The sequence below is a fragment of the Micromys minutus genome (genome assembly GCF_963924665.1).
Source record: "Micromys minutus genome assembly, chromosome: 26".
Classification (NCBI taxonomy): Eukaryota; Metazoa; Chordata; class Mammalia; order Rodentia; family Muridae; genus Micromys; species Micromys minutus.
This window is the reverse complement of record NC_137961.1, coordinates 4557583-4576541: the sequence shown is the minus strand read 5'-3', so window position 1 is coordinate 4576541 and position 18959 is coordinate 4557583. Positions and strand designations below refer to the sequence as shown.

The following is an 18959-nucleotide window of genomic DNA, read 5'->3' as shown; positions in this document are numbered from 1 at the left end:
AAAAATTATTTTGTTTGATTGAAATGATTCTGATTTGTAAGAAATTATTTTATTCTGTATAGATTCAAAGTAATCATCCCAAACGTGTGTTTCATTTTATAAACAACTTGTTTTAAAAACAAACAGCTTATCATCACAGAAATAATGAGACGGTGTCTACAAAGTTACTTTTCTTTATCTCAAAACTGTTTTGCATTTTTCAAAACCCTAATATTGTCTATCCTGTATATTAAATTTAGCCTTAGAAACAGTTGAGAGCTGGGAAACTCTGAGCATCGGGAGGTCAGGGTATCCTTCCAAATCTACATAGCCTGATTTCCACATTAAATGAGGAAAACAATACAGTGAATGTGGCTTCAATCTTTCTGCACATTGTTCTTCAGGTTCTGGGTTTTCTTTGAAATCCCAGTCTCTCCCTGGCATGGGCTTGTCTATTTATGCCAATTTGACACAACATAGAGGCATTTTAGAAGAGGGAATCTCAGTTGAAAAAAATGTGCATCTCCCCCCCCCCACCCCCAATTGACTTGTGAACAAACCTGTTGTACATTTTCTTGATTGTGATTGATGATTGATGAGGAATGGTCCAGCTAACTGTGGGCAGTTCTACCTCAAAGTCAATGACTATAGGTTCTATAAGAAAACAGGCTGAGCAATATGAGTAGCAAACCAGTAAACAGAATTTCATCATAGTTTCTTCTGTAGTTCCTACTTCTGGGTTCTTGATCTCAACTCCTACCCTCAGTAATTGAGTGCTACTGGAAGATTAAGATGAAATGGAATCTTTCCATCCCAATTTCTGGTTGGTCATTCTATGTTACCATTGCAATAGAAACCCTAAATAAGACATGGCTGTTACATGGTGTCTTAGGGTTTCTGTTGCTGTAAAGAGACACCATGACCAAGGCAACTCTTATAAAGAACACTTAGTTGACGCTGGCTTACAGGTTTTGAAGGTTAGTTCATTATCATCATGTCAGAAAACATGGCAGTGTCCAGGAAGAGCTGACAGTTTGACAGTTGTTCTAAAGGCAAATAAGGAAAAACTATCTTCCAGGAAGCTAGGAGGAGGTTCTCAAACTCCATGTCCACAGTGACACACTTCTTCAACAAGGCCACATTTACTCCAACAAGTCCATACCCTCTAATAGTGCCATGACCTAGGCTAAGCATACTCAAGCCACCACCCATGGGTAAACAAGTCTCTGCCTAATTCCTATAGGACTGGATTGACTAGTCTCTATATGATTTCCTAGAATACTACCATGTTACCTTCTCTCATACTCAGGAAATTCAAGAAAGTATTTTTTTTGTATTATCATAGTTTCTTAATGATATTACAAGTCTATACTAACAAGGGCAGAAAGTGACTATCCTCTGAAGAAGGTGGACATTTCTGGTGATGATATCAACATAAAAGTTATCTTCAGTAAACAAGAAACTAGAACATGAGTTTTGCAATTCAAAAAAGAGAACTCTTGTGTTGGCTTTCCCACCATTTGGCATCACTTCTGTGGGGTTTGTTGCCAAATGCTTTGGTTTCTAGATGCTAAAATGGTACCTACCTTATGACAAAAGATCAAGTTGGCATCTGTTACGCTCACAAGGATATATCTTATAAATAATTTCATTTATAGGAGTAGTAGTATATTAAACTCTGAATTATTTATCATTTAGCATTCCATGTCTATGTGCCAGAAGCCTATGTCTGGCTTAGCCAGTTTTATTCAGCTTCACAAGAAAAATCAAACTGGTGGCTAGTTTACATCCTCATCTGGATACTGAGCTAGAGAAGGACATATTCCCATTTGCCTTGTTGGCAAACAAATGCTCACAGGATATGACTGAGTGCCTAATTTCCTTTCTGGCTTTTAGCCTGTACTTTTCCTTAGCTGCTAGCTACAACTAGAGTTCACTATGACATGATTCTTACATTTTGGCAGACTATTTTCTCCAAGTCAAGAAATCTACTGATTTGATCTATTATACTTGACAGAAGAGAATCAATGGCCCTGTCTTCACTCAAGGATAGGGAAGAGTGTAGGTCTTGGTTAATCATTACTATGTCACTCTCCCAGATTTCTTAGAATTCATAGTTCCACAATTGTTTGTCCACTTTTTCTTGGACAGGGTATAAGAAGGGAGTAGATTATTATAGATACTGGCATACAAACTTAAGCAATGATATGAAATGTGAAACTAAATTCCCAGTGAGAAGTAGAGCTGAATTCCTATTGGTGAATTTGAATTTTTGTGGAGCATCTTAGTAAGCAATACAAACATGGATTTTATCACGATTCTGACTCTCTGGTCTGGGTCAAGGTAACAAGGTAGAAGGTTGGACACAAATTCTTTGGAAGAGTTGGGAATATTGATGAACAAAATATACACATAACTAAGTGTAAAGCCTGGCATGAAATATAGCAACTGTTTGTTGGAAGAGACTTCTCCATAGAACCCCAGTCTGATATATAAAAGACCCACGAGAGACTGATGTGGTTAAAAACAAAGAAAACAGGTTTCTAGCTGTGCTGAAAGGTAGTGTGTTACTTTATTGTTTTTTTTTTCTGTTGAGTGTAGCTTTCACCACCTACCTTGTATTCTTGGCAGGTCACACTCTAGCACCCACCCAGGAATTAGCTCAGATCCATGGGTTGAAACACACACACACACACACATACACACACACACACACATACACACACACCAGTTATTCTCATAATGCCTTGGCTAACAATGACTGGACATATCTAATTCTTCCTCTGCTACCCCTTTGTCATTTTCCTGAGTTCTTACATTTCTGGTGGCTCCTTATCCCCCCAAGAATGGTGGTAAAACTTTTTCCTGCATCATTCTCCTACCTGTGGGAATCAGGAGGTCTCACTTATTCCACTCAGCCATTGGCCGATATCTTTAATAATGGATCAAGAACCAATTGAGGAAAAGGATCTTCAGTAGCAGTACTCACAGGTTTCCAACTAAATCAAAACATCAGAACCACATTCTTACATTTTCCAAAGCCTACTTTTAATGAAGATTCTTAGATGCTTTAACCTCCCTTCTAGCCCACCACCTACCAGAGATTGGGGAAAAGAAAGAAAACAGCAGAAGTCAACCTGTTTAGAAATGTTTTTTTGGAGCAGATCCCATCTGCATTGTTTGGAAAATAGCAATTCAGTCCACAGGTCAGCATTGACAACTTGACCCAGTTGCAAACATTTCATGGGTATACCAGGGTCTTAATCAGGGTTTCTATTCCTGCACAAACATCATGACCAAGAAGCACGTTGGGAAGGAAAGGGTGTATTCAGCTTACACTTCCATATTGCTGTTCATCACCAAAGAAAATCAGGACCAGAACTCAAGCAGGTCAGGAAGCAGGAGCTGATGCAGAGGCCATGGAGGGATGTTACTTACTGCCTTGCTTCCCATGGCTTGCTCAGCCTGCTTTCTTATAGAACCCAGGTCTACCATCCTAGGGATGGCTCCACCCACAGTGGGCTGGGTTCTTCCCCCTTGATCACTAGTTGAGAAAATGCCTTACAGCTGGACCTCATGGAGGCATTTCCTCAGCTGAGGCTCCTTTCTCTGTGATTAACTCCAGCTTTTGTCAAGTTGACACAAAACCAGCCAGTACAACAAGTAGTCCAGTTCAGTCAGGAGGGATTCAGAGCAGCAGGGATGCCAGTTCTTTTTGGAGCCTTTTTCAATGAAGACTCGGGACCAAGAAGCCTTGCACAGGTACCTCTATAAGGAAACCACGCCTCACCAAGCCAAGCCTCCATCACTGTTGGTTGAGTTGTATTTATACTCCCTCCATATACACTTCATCGAGTGTCCTTCACAGGTCTTGCCTCAGCATGTGAGTCTGACTTATTGAAATTCCTTGTTAGCCTTTATCATATCACTCTGCCAATCACCTCAAGTCAGTGGAAGTGGGAAGCAGCTGCAGTACACCACCAGAAATTTTTTGGTGTGTTACTGTCTACAGAGTCCCAACAAATGGAGCTCAGCTAATATAGTGTTATAAAAAAGTAATGGCCGTCTAATACCTGTGTGTCGTTAATGAAGAACTGTTCATCACGTGTCCTTTCACATGCTCCCTTAAGCAGAGCATCCTTTCTCTTGTGTCTGCTTCAGTGAAATGTTCCTTTGGATGGTGGTTAATGATTTTTTTCTTAAGCCATGGCTGTGATTTGGTGTGTCTTCTAATCTGTTACACCAGGTTAAGGATAGAGAATAAAGACTTTTCCAAATTATTCTAAGTTGCCCTATTGTTGCATTTAAATATATCTGGCAACTCATGGCATAGCATGTATCACATGTTCAACACTTTGTGGTATGGAGGAGAAAGTTTACCATTTGTTTCATTTTTTTTTTCAACAAAAAGCAATTCCCTTTGTGGAATACTTCCATATACATAGGCACATGAGCACACACACACACTAACACCTACCTATACCCACATGAGCACACACACACACACACACACACACACACACAGAGAGAGAGAGAGAGAGAGAGAGAGAGAGAGAGAGACTTTTAATATTCCAAACTGTAGCTGAGGTATTTTCTACAATTCTTCAAGAAAATCATGTTGTACAATTTGAGTTTTCTTGAATGGACATCATTAACCCCTTCATTCAACATTGCCTGTCTCATTTTGCGGACTCTCTGTTCTGTCTCATTTTGTGGACTTCTATTCAGTGAAGTATGTTCTCTGTGTCCGTGATCCAATTTTCAACGCTATCAGAATTTCTTTTCCAACAATCAATACAAATTTAATGTAGTATTCCATTTTAGTTTTCTGTCAGCAGTTACGAAAAAAAAGCACAAAATACTCCCTTTAAAATACTATATGCAATTCTGCTTTAATCCAGCTTTTTGAGAACCTCTTCTCTGATTCTGTTTTGTTTCATACGTTATTTTGCTTATATTGGGAAGTGAAAAAAGTCACATCCTGACATTTAATAGTTGTAAGATTATCATTTTTCCTTTGCGTCTTAAATCTTCTATTTTTCATTTAATATATTTCATCAATTATTTCTAGAATGATAGTTTTCTATTGATTCAAACTTAAATGTGGAGTATTTTATCTAGTTCCAAGTATGTTGGTAGATAGTGTAAGCAGAGTTTTTCTTGTTGCTTCACCATAAAACTTGAAACATAAATTTAGTATATATATATATATATATATATATATATATATATATATATATATATATATAGGCATAATTATATCATGAATATGATTATTATAATCATGACTGATATTGAAATAGCTAATATCAGCCAAATCTTGTGAGTGCTACTATACTGATTGCTGGATTTCTTCCTCTCACATTTATTCAAGCAGATAGGTAAGAAAACTATCCTGGCTAAGCTATTTCACTACTATGATTTATGGACAAAAGTATAAAATAAAGAACAAAATCCGGTGTTTTATAAAACATATCTTCTCCAGTAACCATTTAAAAAGTTAAGATGCTCTATTTAATAGCTAGAGATTTTCATCCTTATTACTATTTGTTTATATTTTGTTATAACAGAACCCAAAGGAGCAAGAAGGGATTTTAGAAGCTATGATAAACCTTGGCAGATGAATGCAAAGAAGCCTAAAAAATCAAAAAGTGACCTGGCTGTATCTAATATTTCTCCTCCATCACCAGACTCCAAATCATGTAAGTCTGTTAGTTATATGTTATCAAACTGGCAAGGCTTTGTGCTCTTGGAAGTAAAGAAAACTTATTAACTGAACTCAAGCTTTACCCTTCCTTGTGGTTATTTGCTAATCCTAATGAGTCCACATTCATACCTGAATTTACTGACATTGAATTTCACACACACCACTTCTTTCTGTGCTCCTTTCTACCCTCTCAAATGTTCAACTGGTGGAGATCTTTTCTGATCTTGTGATTTGAAGACTGTGAGCTCCTTGAGACATGCCCCTTACCTCTTCAGGCACATTGCAGCCATAGACCTCCTTTGAAGCAGGTCCAGTTCACAGAAAAGCAAAACAAATTTCTAAAGAAGGGAAAAGATTTGTATTCTGAATATTGAACACAAATTAAAACAACCAACCAACCAACCAACAAGCAGAAAAACCATTCTTCTGATTTCTCTTGCCCTCCCCCCCCCACTTTGTTACTCACAATTAGTTTCCATGTCCTTTCTTTGTCCTACTGATCTAGATATCCCTCAGTATCCACTGCCTTACTCACCTTGGGGTTTTTCCCCATGCTCTATCATGATGACCTATATGAGAGCTTGCTAAGTACCCAGGCTTCAAACCCTGGCTAACGTTGGAAGACAAGAGAGCTTGGATTTGCCCTTATACACTATCTCCTCATACTTACCAAAGAATGAGTGCTTGATTTTAATTACAAGAGAAAGGAAGCTTAAGATATGTTTAGAAAGCACTATATAACAACTGGAAATTGAATGTAGGTTATGAAAATTAGCTCTATTTCACCTACATTACAATGCTCATTAAACCTGCACAGAGCTGTAGTGAAGAGTCCATGGCAGATTATATATTTTTTGTTACAGATAATTTATCAAAATTCCCAGTGGAATTTTATTGTTAGTCCTTGTCACATATTTGATATGAAATACCATACATACTGAACAATTCAGTCAATATCACAATCAAGATAACAAACATATACCTCATTTCCGAAATTGCCTCCTGTCCTTGCATGAAACATACTTCAGACCTCTCTTCCTCTTTCCTCTTCCTCTTCTCTCTCTCTCTGTCTCTCTCTGTCTCTCACTCTCTCTCCCTCCCTCCCTCCCTCTCTCTCTCTCCCTCCCTCCCTCCCTCCCTCTCTCTCTCTCTCTGTGTCTCTCTCTCTTTCCCTCCCTCCCTCCTTCCCTTCCTCCCCCCTCTCTCCTTTATCACACTTTGATTTTTTTAAATTTATTTTGTTTTTACTTATTCACTATTCACCTACATGCTGTTCACTGCTCCCCTCCTGGTTACCCACTCTCACAATTCCTTTTCCTCCCCTCTCCTCTTCTCCTCCGAGTGGGTGGGGGCCCCTTTGAGTATCCCCCACCCTGACACCCTGGCACCTCTGTGAGACTAGGTGTTTCATTTTTCATGGAAGCCAGACAATGCAGCCCAGCTAGAACATATGCCATGTATGAGCAACAGGCTTTGGGATAGCTCTGGTTCCAGTTCTTCAGGACCCACATGAAAGCCAGGTTAATAGACTCTCTTGGTTTTCTTGTGGAGTACCTATCCCCTTTGGAATCCACAATCATTCCTCCTATTCTTCCATAAGAGTCCCCAAGCTCTATTCACTGTTTGGCTGTAGGTGTCTGTATCTGAGTCAGTTGCTGTGTGGAGCCTCTCAAGGGACAACATATTCTTGTCTACAAACATAACAGAGTACCATTAATAGAGTTTGGGATATGTCCTTGCCCATGGGATGGGTCTCATGTTAGGCAGTTTATTGGTTAGCTATTCCTTCAGTTTCTGCTCCATCTACCCATGCCTACATTACTTGTAGACAGGATAAATTTTGCATTGAAAGTTTTGTGGGTGGGTTGATGTCTCTGTTGCGTCACTGAGGTTCCTGTCTGGCTACAGGAGGGGTAGCCTCTTCAGCTTCCGTGTCCCCAGTGTAGTGAGTCACAGCTAAGACCACCTCCTCTGATTCTTGGGCACCTCCATTGTCCCAGGTCTCTGTCTCATCCTAAGCCCCCACGTCCTCATCCCCATCAGTTGCAGATTTCCATTCATTTTCATGACCATCCAGTCATCACCCCTGTCCGTCCCCACACCTGGTCCTGAACCCCCATTCTCCTCCTCCATCCTCTTTCCTCCCAGTTCCCTCCCACTATCTGCCACTTATGACTAATTTATTCCCTCTTCTAAGTGAGATTCAAGCTTTCTTAATTGGGTCTTCCTTCTTGTTTCCCTTCTTTGGAACTGTGGAGTGTAACAAGGTACCTATATGTTATGGCTAATATCTACTCATACATCAGTGCATACCATGCATGTTCTTTGGGGTTTGGATGCGAGAAGAGGATTTTCAAGTTCTGTCCATTTGCCTGCAAAATTCATGATGTCTTAGTTTTTAATAAATGAATGGTATTCTATGGTGTAAATGTACCACTTTTTAAAAATCCATTCTTCACCTGAGGGACATCTAGGTTATTTCCAGTTTCTAGCTATTAAGAATAAAGCTGCTATGAATATAGTTGAACAAGTGTCTTTGTGAGTAAGATGTCAGAGCGTCTTTTGAGTATATACCCAGCAATGTATAGCTTGGTCTTGAGGTAAAACTATTCCCAGTTTTCTGAAAGAAAAATGCCAAATTGATTTCCAAAGTGGTATCCAATTTCAATAGTTTTGTATGTAAAATTAAATCCTAACTATCCTTAATATACAATTCAATATTTTCACTGCTTACGTCATGGCCAGTAACACTAAGTCTGATTCAGTCATGACGTGCAAAGTAGAAATAATGTGATTCAAGAAAAAATTTAGTCATGGAATGAATTGCATCAGGCTTCCCTCTCCGTGATGAGTGAGCGCTCTCCTTTTCTGTTATCTCAAGTCTATAAACTCAGAGAACTCATTTCTCTGAAGGAAGAAGCCTGCCACCATGCATAGGCAAGCTCTGTGCCCTTAACAGGACACTGCCCAGGCACCGAATGGCTGCCAGTGTGGCAAGCTCCTCATTAGGTTCCTTTCTGTCTTGTTAACTTATTTCCAGTGTCTAGTTATAGCAAAATGTTAGCACGAGGTTTCTAGCGATGATGAAGTAACAAGCCATCTTCCCTGACTTGTAAAGTATGTAAAGATACTGCGTGTGACAATAAAAAACAGTGAATTTATGTAAGTCATTCATGGACATACAATTGCCAAAATGTCTATGTTTTTGAAGCATCTGTTAAGATGCATGTGTGAAGCACATAATAATAGTAGAAATAGACACATAAAAAGTTAGTTTATCAAAATGAGAAATAAATTGTTTTCCCTGGACTAATACAGAAACGTGGCAGTTACAACAAACGGAAGTTAAGACTAAGTGACAATGAGGTGAGTGATTATGTGCCACGGCCTGCGCTTCTGCTCCAGAAGCCACACATTGCAAATGGAGAACAGTTCCTGCAAGGTGTCCTCTATTCTCCACGCTGACGCCATGCACGAGTGCAGCCCTTACGCAGTAAATAGATGGATATACGAATCAAATAATAGATCATGAAAAGAGAAAAAGACAACATGAAGATGGGGCGCACGTTCAGATGTCAGTAATCGCACTAAGTAGGTGGACTGTGCCTCCTAGGTTAAAAGCAAATGCTGTTCTTTTTTGTCTTTTTTTTTTTTTTTTTTTTCCCCTGGAGTTCCTTTTGTCCCTGAATTTCCTTTAGTCAGAAACAATTTTTGGTCAAAAACTTTGAGATGGGCGGGTGGCACCATCCCTCCACTGGGGCCCATGTCTATCTACCAGAGAGAGTCTCTTCAGGTTCCTTCTCTCCACTGTTGGGCATTTCAGCTAATGCAGCCCCCTTTAAGTTCTGGGAGCCTCTTATATCCTTGACGTCTGGGACATTCTAGTGGTTTCTCCTGTCTCCTCTGTCCCAACTTTGGGTCCATTACAGGTTCAGACTGCAAACACTCACACTATTGCTGATGCTGAGATATACTTGCAGACAGGAGCCTGGCATGGTTGTCCTCTGAGAGGTTCTGCTAGCACCTGACTAAGGTAGATGCAGATATTCACAGCCAACCATTGGACTGAGCCCAGGGATCCCAGTGGAAAAGTTAGGGGAAGGATTAAAGGTCTTGAAGGGGAATCAACCCCATAGAAATAACAACAGTGTCAACTAACTTAGATGGACCCCTTAGAACTCCCAGGTACTTAGCCACAAACTAGAGAGCATATATAGCCTGGTCATTTACACACACACACACACACACACACACACACACACACATACACATACACACACACACACATACACACACACACACACACACACACACACACACACAACATATGTAGTAGAGGATTCCCTTGTCTGGCCTCAGTGGGAAGGAATGTGCTTGGTCCTACGGAGACTTGATGCCCCAGAGAGGAGGATGCTAGAGGGGTGAGGTGGGTAGAGGAAAACCCTCTTGGAGGGAAAGAAGATGGAGGATAGGTGGGAGATAGTGGAGGGGTGACGAGAAAGGGACAGCATTTGAAATGTAAATTTTAAAAAAGCAAATACTATCACTAGATAAAAAGAGCGGAGTTTAATAGCAAACAAACCAAAAGAAACAGGCAGACAGTTTTAAATGTAAAATATAAAGGAGCCTCCATGGCTGAAGCAGTAAAAGACAAAATAAGATTTGAGATGAAGACCAGTACCAAAAATAGGTAATTGATCTCATAACAATATCTCATAAAAAATATTATTGAACCAAGACAACATAATTCACTGGCATAAATATAACTCATGTTAGTGTTCTTGCTTGGCATGTGCACAAGACACTGGCTTGAGTCCACAGTTGTAAAGAGAGGGAGACAGACAGACAGACAGACAGACAGACAGACACACAGAGAATTTATCATATATATATCCAGGAAGCACTACATATAATCAGGAGCAAAGTTCTCCAGAGTTTGGGAAATGTACGGAGCTGAAGACAGGCTGAGTACATAGAACAGAAACATAAGTAAGTACAGGAAACTTCAGTAACACAACCAACTACTTTGACTTAATTGACACAGAATATTATGCCAAATAATGTTAAAATATATCATTTTAATTCCAGAAAGTATGTGCAGAAAGATAAACAATGTGTCATGCTCTGCTAAATTTTAAAATGTAAGTTGCACGTGTGTAAAAATCTCAGGAGTTTGGGACAAATTACAGAGAAATTAGACAACTTTTTGATCTGTAAATATATAAAATTATAGGTGAAAACTAAAGTAGAAATATTTAGGATGACATTTGTAACTCTATCAGAAACATTTTAATAAAAGTAGCCCATGATGATATCATAATTCATATTTTTAAAGGAAATTATGATTAAAACCAGGATATGTTGAAAGAAAATTATTAAAAGAAATTAAATTGAAAAAAAACAAGAAAAAATAAATATAACTGTTGGTTATTTGAAAATATAGGTCTATAAATACCTATAAAATATAAACCACAACTATTGAAATATTAAGTACTTTGGTCACATATGGTAAAAATTATTAAAAAGCTATTTAGAAAATAATTTGTGTGACCTATGTCAATAAGAATGACAATAGAATTAAAAGACAGAAATTCCTAGAAATTCATCCTCTAAAATTGCAGTGAAATAGAAATGTTTAAATCTCTTCTATCAATGAAGAAAATTAAATTCACCTCACAGTTTACCACATAAATACCTAAAGCCAAAATGTCCTCCAAATGACAACAGAACATTTGAGGGAAAGGGAATTGTGCCTAGGAACTTGTTATGGAAAATAGAGAAACATAATGGTTCCTGTGGAACTCATTAGGAGGCCACCTTGGCATGGCTGGGACAGGCTCTGGATGACTGCTTTAGTTCCGGTGGCATGAGTGGATACTGCTGAAAGCCACGTAAAGCAAAAAGCTTTGCGTTTTGGCTCACAGTTTATCGTGTAAGGGAAGAAATGGCAGAAGAACATGAGGTGGCAGCCAGGGAAGGGTGCAGGGAAGGGTGGGTCAAGAACTCCAGCCTATCTACTGCTGACCTCTATTATGGCTGTTCCTGCCTTAATTAACCTAATATAAATACCCCACAGACTTCCCCACAGGCCTGTCTTTCAGTGATCCCATCGAGTTGAAATTTGTATCAACTACCCAACACTTCACTTAGAACACTAGCATATCCCTCGTGACCACAAACACAACATTGCCTACTTTTCTCAGCGTTGTTTCAAAAGACCCAACATCATGACCTAAAAGAGAAGGCTTTATTGTGACTCCTGGATTCAGAGGTGCCACCCTATCCCTGTGGAAGAGCAAGGTGCAGCAGGGTTGTTCAGATCATTTCAGATAAGAAGCAGAGACAAAGTGATTCAAAAAGGGACAGAGCAAGATGTCACCTCCAAATCTTGCCTCAGTGATTCTGTTCCTTGTGACAAGTCCAACCTCATGCTTTTACCCCCAACAATGCTGCCATGACTTTATCCTTTTAAGGGATTGAACTATTCAAGCTCTACAAATGCAATCTACCATACGCACACCAGGGAATGTTTTTGAATCTCCTGGGCATTTATCAATTACAAAATTAATCATTACAGACACAAAGACTTTTATCAAATATTACAACAAAGGAGTAATAAGTTTGTACATTTGTTTCACCCAAGTAATGCAAGGGCTATGTAATACGCCAAAATTGATTTGTGTCATTCACTTTAAACTAAAAATGAGCAGATTAAGAAAAAAATACACAGTCTTTTCACTAGAGGGAGCATGTCACAAAATATAACTATTATGAGAAAAAAGTCCCATTCAAATAGTAATAAAGAAACACAGCCTTGGTCTAAGAAAAGGAAAATTGAAAATCTCACCTTCAGTATCATGTTGTTCATCAAAATAGTGAATGTTTTTCCTTTGTAACTAAGAAAGTGTTTGAAATTTGTGTTCAAAAAATGCTTATAACATTCATTATAGAAGATGTCTCAGTTGATGAAATCTGACTGTGAATGAGCATGTAAGACATTTATTCATAAAGTTCACCATTGTAAAATTGATTAATATATATGAATTTATAAAAAATAAACAGATTAGTTTGAAAAATTAGCGTAGCTACAGGATGAAAAGTTAATCTACAAACAGCAATCGTATTTATGCAACAACAGTGTAAATTAGATGATGTCTTAAAATAACATTTCCAATGGAATCAAAGAACATTCAATATTTAGGAATAAATTTGATGAGAAATGAACACACTGCTTATTCAGGGAATTAGGAGACATTTCTGAAGGGGAAAAGGTAAATCAACTGGATAAGTATGTCCTGTCCATGTTGTGTATGGTTAAAATGTCTTCCTGCTACTTTGTGTTAGCTTTTAAACATAGTTTCTATCCAAATCTCCAACAAGAACCACTCTAAAGATTGAAATAATTATTTTAACTGTTATGAGCCTCAAGATAATCTGATGCTGATAAAAGGGAAGGACAAACCAACTGAACGCAATAAAGCCTGGCAGAACGAACTTCCTCAAGGTTAAAGAATAAAAGAGGAAAGGGTTCAACATCGCACCTCACCAAGGAAACCAAAGGGAAGGAAAAATGAACCTTCCCTGCATCAAAGAGACCATTTTGAGAGGTTCGGGTTTCTGTGGTTACTACATACCAAAGCACTGTAGGTGACTTACTTGCTTGTGAAGATTTGATGAAAACATACTCATTTTGAACAGACCATTCGATGGTACTTAGGACCACACATGTATATATTAACACATTTGAACATGTGTAAACATGTGCATATATATATATATGTATATATACATGCATGTATGTGTGTGCATAATACATATATGTACATATAATGTGTTTGCACAAATGTATGTATACATATACCTGTATACACATACAGATATACATACATGTACACTGTCTCATATCTCTAGTTGAAATGTTTTCACCACTTTCAAAGTTAATACCATACCCATTAAGTGGTCACTTTGACATTCCAGGCTCCCACTAGTCCCTGTCTACCTGCCTTCTGTCTCTGTTGATTTATTTGTTGGGATAATACAAGCAGAACTACTCGTAGGACATTTTTTGTGGGGCTTATTTCATTGAGCAAGCTCTTGTTTCTCATTCACATTTCAGCATGTGCACAATTTCATTCTAATAGCATTCCCTTATGAGGAAATACCACAGCCTAATCCATTCCTTTCTTCCTGGTATTCTGAATGTTTAAAGCTCTGGACTGCTGTGGATGTGTTGCCATGGATACTGATATACAACTTTTACTGAAATAGCATTCTCTGATATCCGTAAATATTATGGAATTGTGAAACCATATGTAATTCTGTGTGTAGTCCTTTAGGAGCACCTCTTTCCAAGGCAACAGTTGCATTTCATTACCACCAGTGACGTGTAAATGCTACCATTACCGGTGTTTATTTTCACTGGGAACATAGGCCCTCAAGTGGATGTGAAATGGCCCTTCATTCATATCATTTGAATTTCTCTGAGAGCCAGTGATGCTTGGGTACTGTCTTGGTGACTTCTCTACTATTCAGGTGTCTTCTTGGAGATAAATATTGGTATCTTTGCCAAGGTTTAGGTGTTTTGTTACTTCTCTTATTCTTGGATTGAATGCGTTCTTTTTATAATCTAAACAGAAGTCTCTTACCAACCATATGATCTGTGGATGTTTTCCCTGTATTGGATGCTGTCCTTTTTCTTCTTTGATAGTATTTATCAAAACCTCTAATTGTTATAATCAGTTTATGTGGAGTTGTGTGTGTGTGTGTGTGTGTGTGTGTGTGTGTGTGTGTGTATGTGTGTGCGCGCGCGCTTTTAGTATGCTATGTAAAACTGTCTGGCAAACTCTAAGATGATCATGTCTTCTCTCTCTTCTCTCTCTCTCTCTCTCTCTCTCTCTCTCTCTCCCTCCCTCCCTCCCCCCTCCCTCCTCCATCCCCCCTTCCTCCCCCTCTCTTACTAGGTATAGTGTTATTTCTTATGTGCATCCATTGCTACATCTTGGTTTCCTTTCTCTAAGCCGTGGGGACAGAGCCTCAATTCCATTCCTTTACATGTGTTTATCCTATTGTCTCAGATTCATTTGCTGAAAATATTCTTTCCTCACTGTGTAATTTAGTGCTTTGTTGAGCAACAGGTGAATATAAGGGTGAGTTTAATCTTTGTTAACAGCATTCTGTGTAAAGTAAATTGTGTACTGGTAGTCTTTTGAGTACCATGTCTTTTTTTTATTTTAAATTGGGAATTATGAACAATTGAATTGTGGTTTTTCTATCTTTTTGTTGTTGTCGTTCTTTAGGGATTGTTTTAGATGCTCACTATACTTCACCTTTTAAATAGCTTTTTTTAAGCAGTTTTTCTTTTTTTAACAAAGCAATTGGAATTTTGATACTAATATCATTAACTGAATAGATTACTTTGGGGAAATGCTGAATTTAAAAGCAGGAAGTTTCTATACCATCAATGGGAAATGTCATTTCACTTTTTAAAATCATTGTTAATTATTCTCATTGTGTTTTCAGTTGGTTTTGGTGTAAATAGTAAGTTGAACCCTAGAGACAAAATTGTCTTTTTGGTGTTGATTTTTGTAAGTGTCTGAGCTTACGATCATGAAGAATTAAATATGGTGGCAATTTCCAGGATCAACAGGATTATAGTTGCCAGGACACTAAGATGTCAACAGACCTTACAGGGTACACAATTTATGTCTAAGACCAACTGGCCTGTCGAGTTTCCATTCCTCCTTGACTAGTTTCTTCATCAGAATCGTTGTTTCTAGGCAAACTCTGTCCTTAATAGCTCATCAGTTCGCTGACCCCATTTCCTTCCTTTTCTTTAAGTGTAGTCTCTGCAGACATTTCTGAAGTTCTTTGCCCATCTTGCATAGTTTCAATTAGTCTTTCAATATCCACAACTGCTTCGAAGCACTCAGGAAACACACACACACACACACACACACACACACAACCTTAGCTGTAGTGAATTACAGAAGCCATTCTGTTGGCCAGACTTAACTCCTCTTCTTAGGACATGACTTTTTGGGCGAGACCCAAAAATGTTCCACAGCAGTAAGGCCATTTTCACCTGAAAAACAAATTAAAGTATACAAAGTAGAAGATAAACATCATGAGGGGCAGCCATAGTTCCCTACAGCCCTCCCTATTTTTAAATATTATCTATTTCCCATTAGCTCTTTGCAGAGATTGATGAGGGTTATCCAGAATGTTCATGATATGGCTTATATCAAACTGTTGGCAAAATTTCTTTAAAGGCTTAATAGTGTATTTAGGAGAAATGTTAGTTTTCAATAGTTTTTACAATGGTATAAAATAGTAGAAGCCAGTGCTAAGTCATCTAAAGTATTTAACAATGCTACTGCTTTTTTTTTTAAATATGGTGAATACAAAAATAAAGGGTTAATCTGATCTGTACTTTTAGTGTTCTGTCATTTTGGTACAAATTAAAATACCATCTATATAATAAAAACAAGAGGAAACAGCCTTTTAAGTTTCTTTAAAGTTGTAGCAACAGTCTTTAGACATAAAGTCAGACAATTTGCCTTTGTTGTTGTTGCTGCTGCTATTTAATGACTGCCAATAATTGAGGCTTTTGTCAGCCCCGGGAGGGCTACAGCCAGAGTTAACTCTAGAGAACAAGAAGGTCCAAGGTCAGCACAAAGACAGGTGTAACCATTAACAAGTCCTTGTTTTCTGAAAGGACTGAGGGCTGTCTGGTGTGAAGCATTAGCATTCTCAAATGCCAAGTGTCTAACCACAATCATTCCAGCCTCACCACCAGCTGTCAGGTGACTGCCTGCCTTCCTGCAAAACACAGGAAACAAAATCTTGATGTGGTCCCCGTCCAATTGCAGAAAGTCTCTCTCACCACCTACCCCAGAATCCAGTGACTTATACCATCCTCTTAAATCCAAAGCACTGATTTACCCATAAGCCTTAGGGAGAGGGACATGTGACTCATCATTCAGCATCACTATACACGCCTTGCCCTTTACCATCCTGACACAATTGCGAATAATCAAATCAATCTTTCATAATAAATAGTTGCTTTTAGACAAGCTTTTGCTTCAGATCCTCCAGCCAGAAAGAAGAATTTCCCAGAAGAAGAATCAGGGACAGACAGTGTAAAGGGAGCAGTTGGTCCATCTTGATTCTGCTTAAAATCCTTGAGACTTTTAAATGGACTGGGAATCTAATTCCTCACTCTTTGTGCCTGGTTATTAGAATCAACTGTTTTATTTCCTAGGGAAAAAAAAAATCCCCTGTCTCCTGGGCACGATTGCAGAGCCTCTTCATCAGAGACCTGTACCGTGACTTGAGTGACTTGAAAGGAATCGGTTCTCTTACGGGGGAACGAGAAAGTTCTTCAACAATCTCAGTAAGAGGTGAAGTGAATCAGCAAAAGCGGTCACCATGCTGTCAGAAACTGCACTAGATGGATGGGTTCTAAAAGCAGAAGAAATTGGAGCTGGAGGGGGGGGGGGGGGGAGTAGTTTCAGCAGGAGGAGAACTCACAACCTCATGGGGGGGTGAATCTTCAGGTTCTAATTTTTCTTCACTCCCCAGTGTTCTGCTTTTCTCTGATCATCTTAGCTGTCACTTTCATCTATTATTCTTTTTATTTCTTTCCAACGATGAAAAGCATCCCTGAATCATTCAACCAGGACCAAGTTGTGGGATTCAGAGATCTCTCTTTAGGAAAACAGGCTGAAGTTAGACAAGTAGCTCTGAGAATTTCATCTACTGTTGGTGTTTCCACTTTAACTCCTTCCTCCAGCAACAATTTGCAGAATTTCTGCAAACAAATGTCCCTCCTCTTCTGATCCCACCTTTTCACTTCTAGTGGATGCTCCAGCCTTATACTTCTGTGAGCACAGCTTTTTCTTTTGACCTTTGACCTCTTTTTCTGAAATCTCCATATTTCCCATAAGCACCTGGGCTTACTTACCAGGCCAAGGTCACATGACAAGGTCATGAAGAATTAAACCAGACAGTTGGAGGGGCTACAGCAAGGCTGAAGATCTGATAATTTTATTGTGAGCAATCAGACATTCCATGTATTAATCAGAAACATAATAGAGTGGAAATTGCATTTTATTTTATTTCCTAAATCTTTGCCAAGTAGACTTATTAGTGTTAGCCTTAGGTGTATGTGTGGATTTTTATGGATTTTAAAATATAAGGTCACTGCCATCTTCAGGCTGTGATAATGTTACTTCTTCTCTGGTAGGAATATTTTCCTATTAGAGAAATTACTTAATTTCTATGGCTAGAGATCCCCATGCAAAATTGTCTAGAAGTAGCGAAAACCTGCTCAGGAGTCTGTGCCTGTTGTGTATAACAGAATCTTTCAGCCTCACATCATCCCAAACCTTAATTTACTGTGAGATTTTCCCATTTGTGGGATCTTCTCTTTAACCCCCGGTTTGTCAAATTATTTTCATGAGCATGTCTACAGAATTCTGTCACTTTTCTAGACAGTATACTTGTTCATTTGTGTTCTATCAATAGAGTATAATTAATTGATTACTTTCCTGTGTTGAACCACCCTTGGATTCTCTTGATTTACAACTTGCTGCTGTATTTGGCTTGGTACTACGTTACTGATGATTTTTGCATGCTTCCCTCAAACACACTGCAGTGAAACTTGCTTCTTTCTCTTTGTTACTAGCAAAGCTGGTCTCATTGGATGAGGTAGAGAATCTTTGTAATGTTCAGTTTCTAGAACAATAAAAACACTTTGTTGTCAATTAGTTTATACATCTCTGAGAGAATCTTATTTGAGATTGTTTTGGATCAATGTTGAAAGGTTTTGTTTTATTTATTTATTTACGTACTTATTTCACTGAGTCAATGTCTTTACTACTTGAATCTACAAGAAATTCTCCAGACATTCTTTTTCTTTCTTTTTGAGTGAATTTTGGTGGGTTTTGTTTGTTTGTTTGTTTGTTTTGAGTTCCAATGATTTTTATTTTTTTAATCTAGACTATCCAACTTGCTTCTTTAGAGTTCCAAAGAATGTCTCACTTAGATTTCTGACTTTGATAATACAAGTCTTCAATTCTTTATCACCCTTGCTAGACATATGTTATTTTTTTTATTCTAATAAATTGTCAATAAGTTAACTTCTGGCTTAGAGCTTTATCATTTTTCAGTCTTTTGTTTAATCTTCCTTAGTTCTAATAATCGTTATTACCGCCATCTGCCAGACTGGGGTTGGTTTGTTCTTCTTTTTCCACTTAGCTTTAATTTTAACTAG

General features: G+C 38.3%; 1 protein-coding gene across 1 annotated transcript in view; it reads left to right on the top strand.

Annotated features, from left to right (window-relative positions):
• LOC308437514 (uncharacterized protein C8orf34 homolog) overlaps positions 1 to 18959 on the top strand; it is a gene marked incomplete at both ends in the record, with an annotated part of 344863 nt that overhangs the window by 66171 nt on the left and 259733 nt on the right. The window contains 1 exon segment of the mRNA XM_080938598.1: positions 5550 to 5681. Within this exon segment, the coding sequence (XP_080794724.1) occupies positions 5550 to 5681 (132 nt within the window).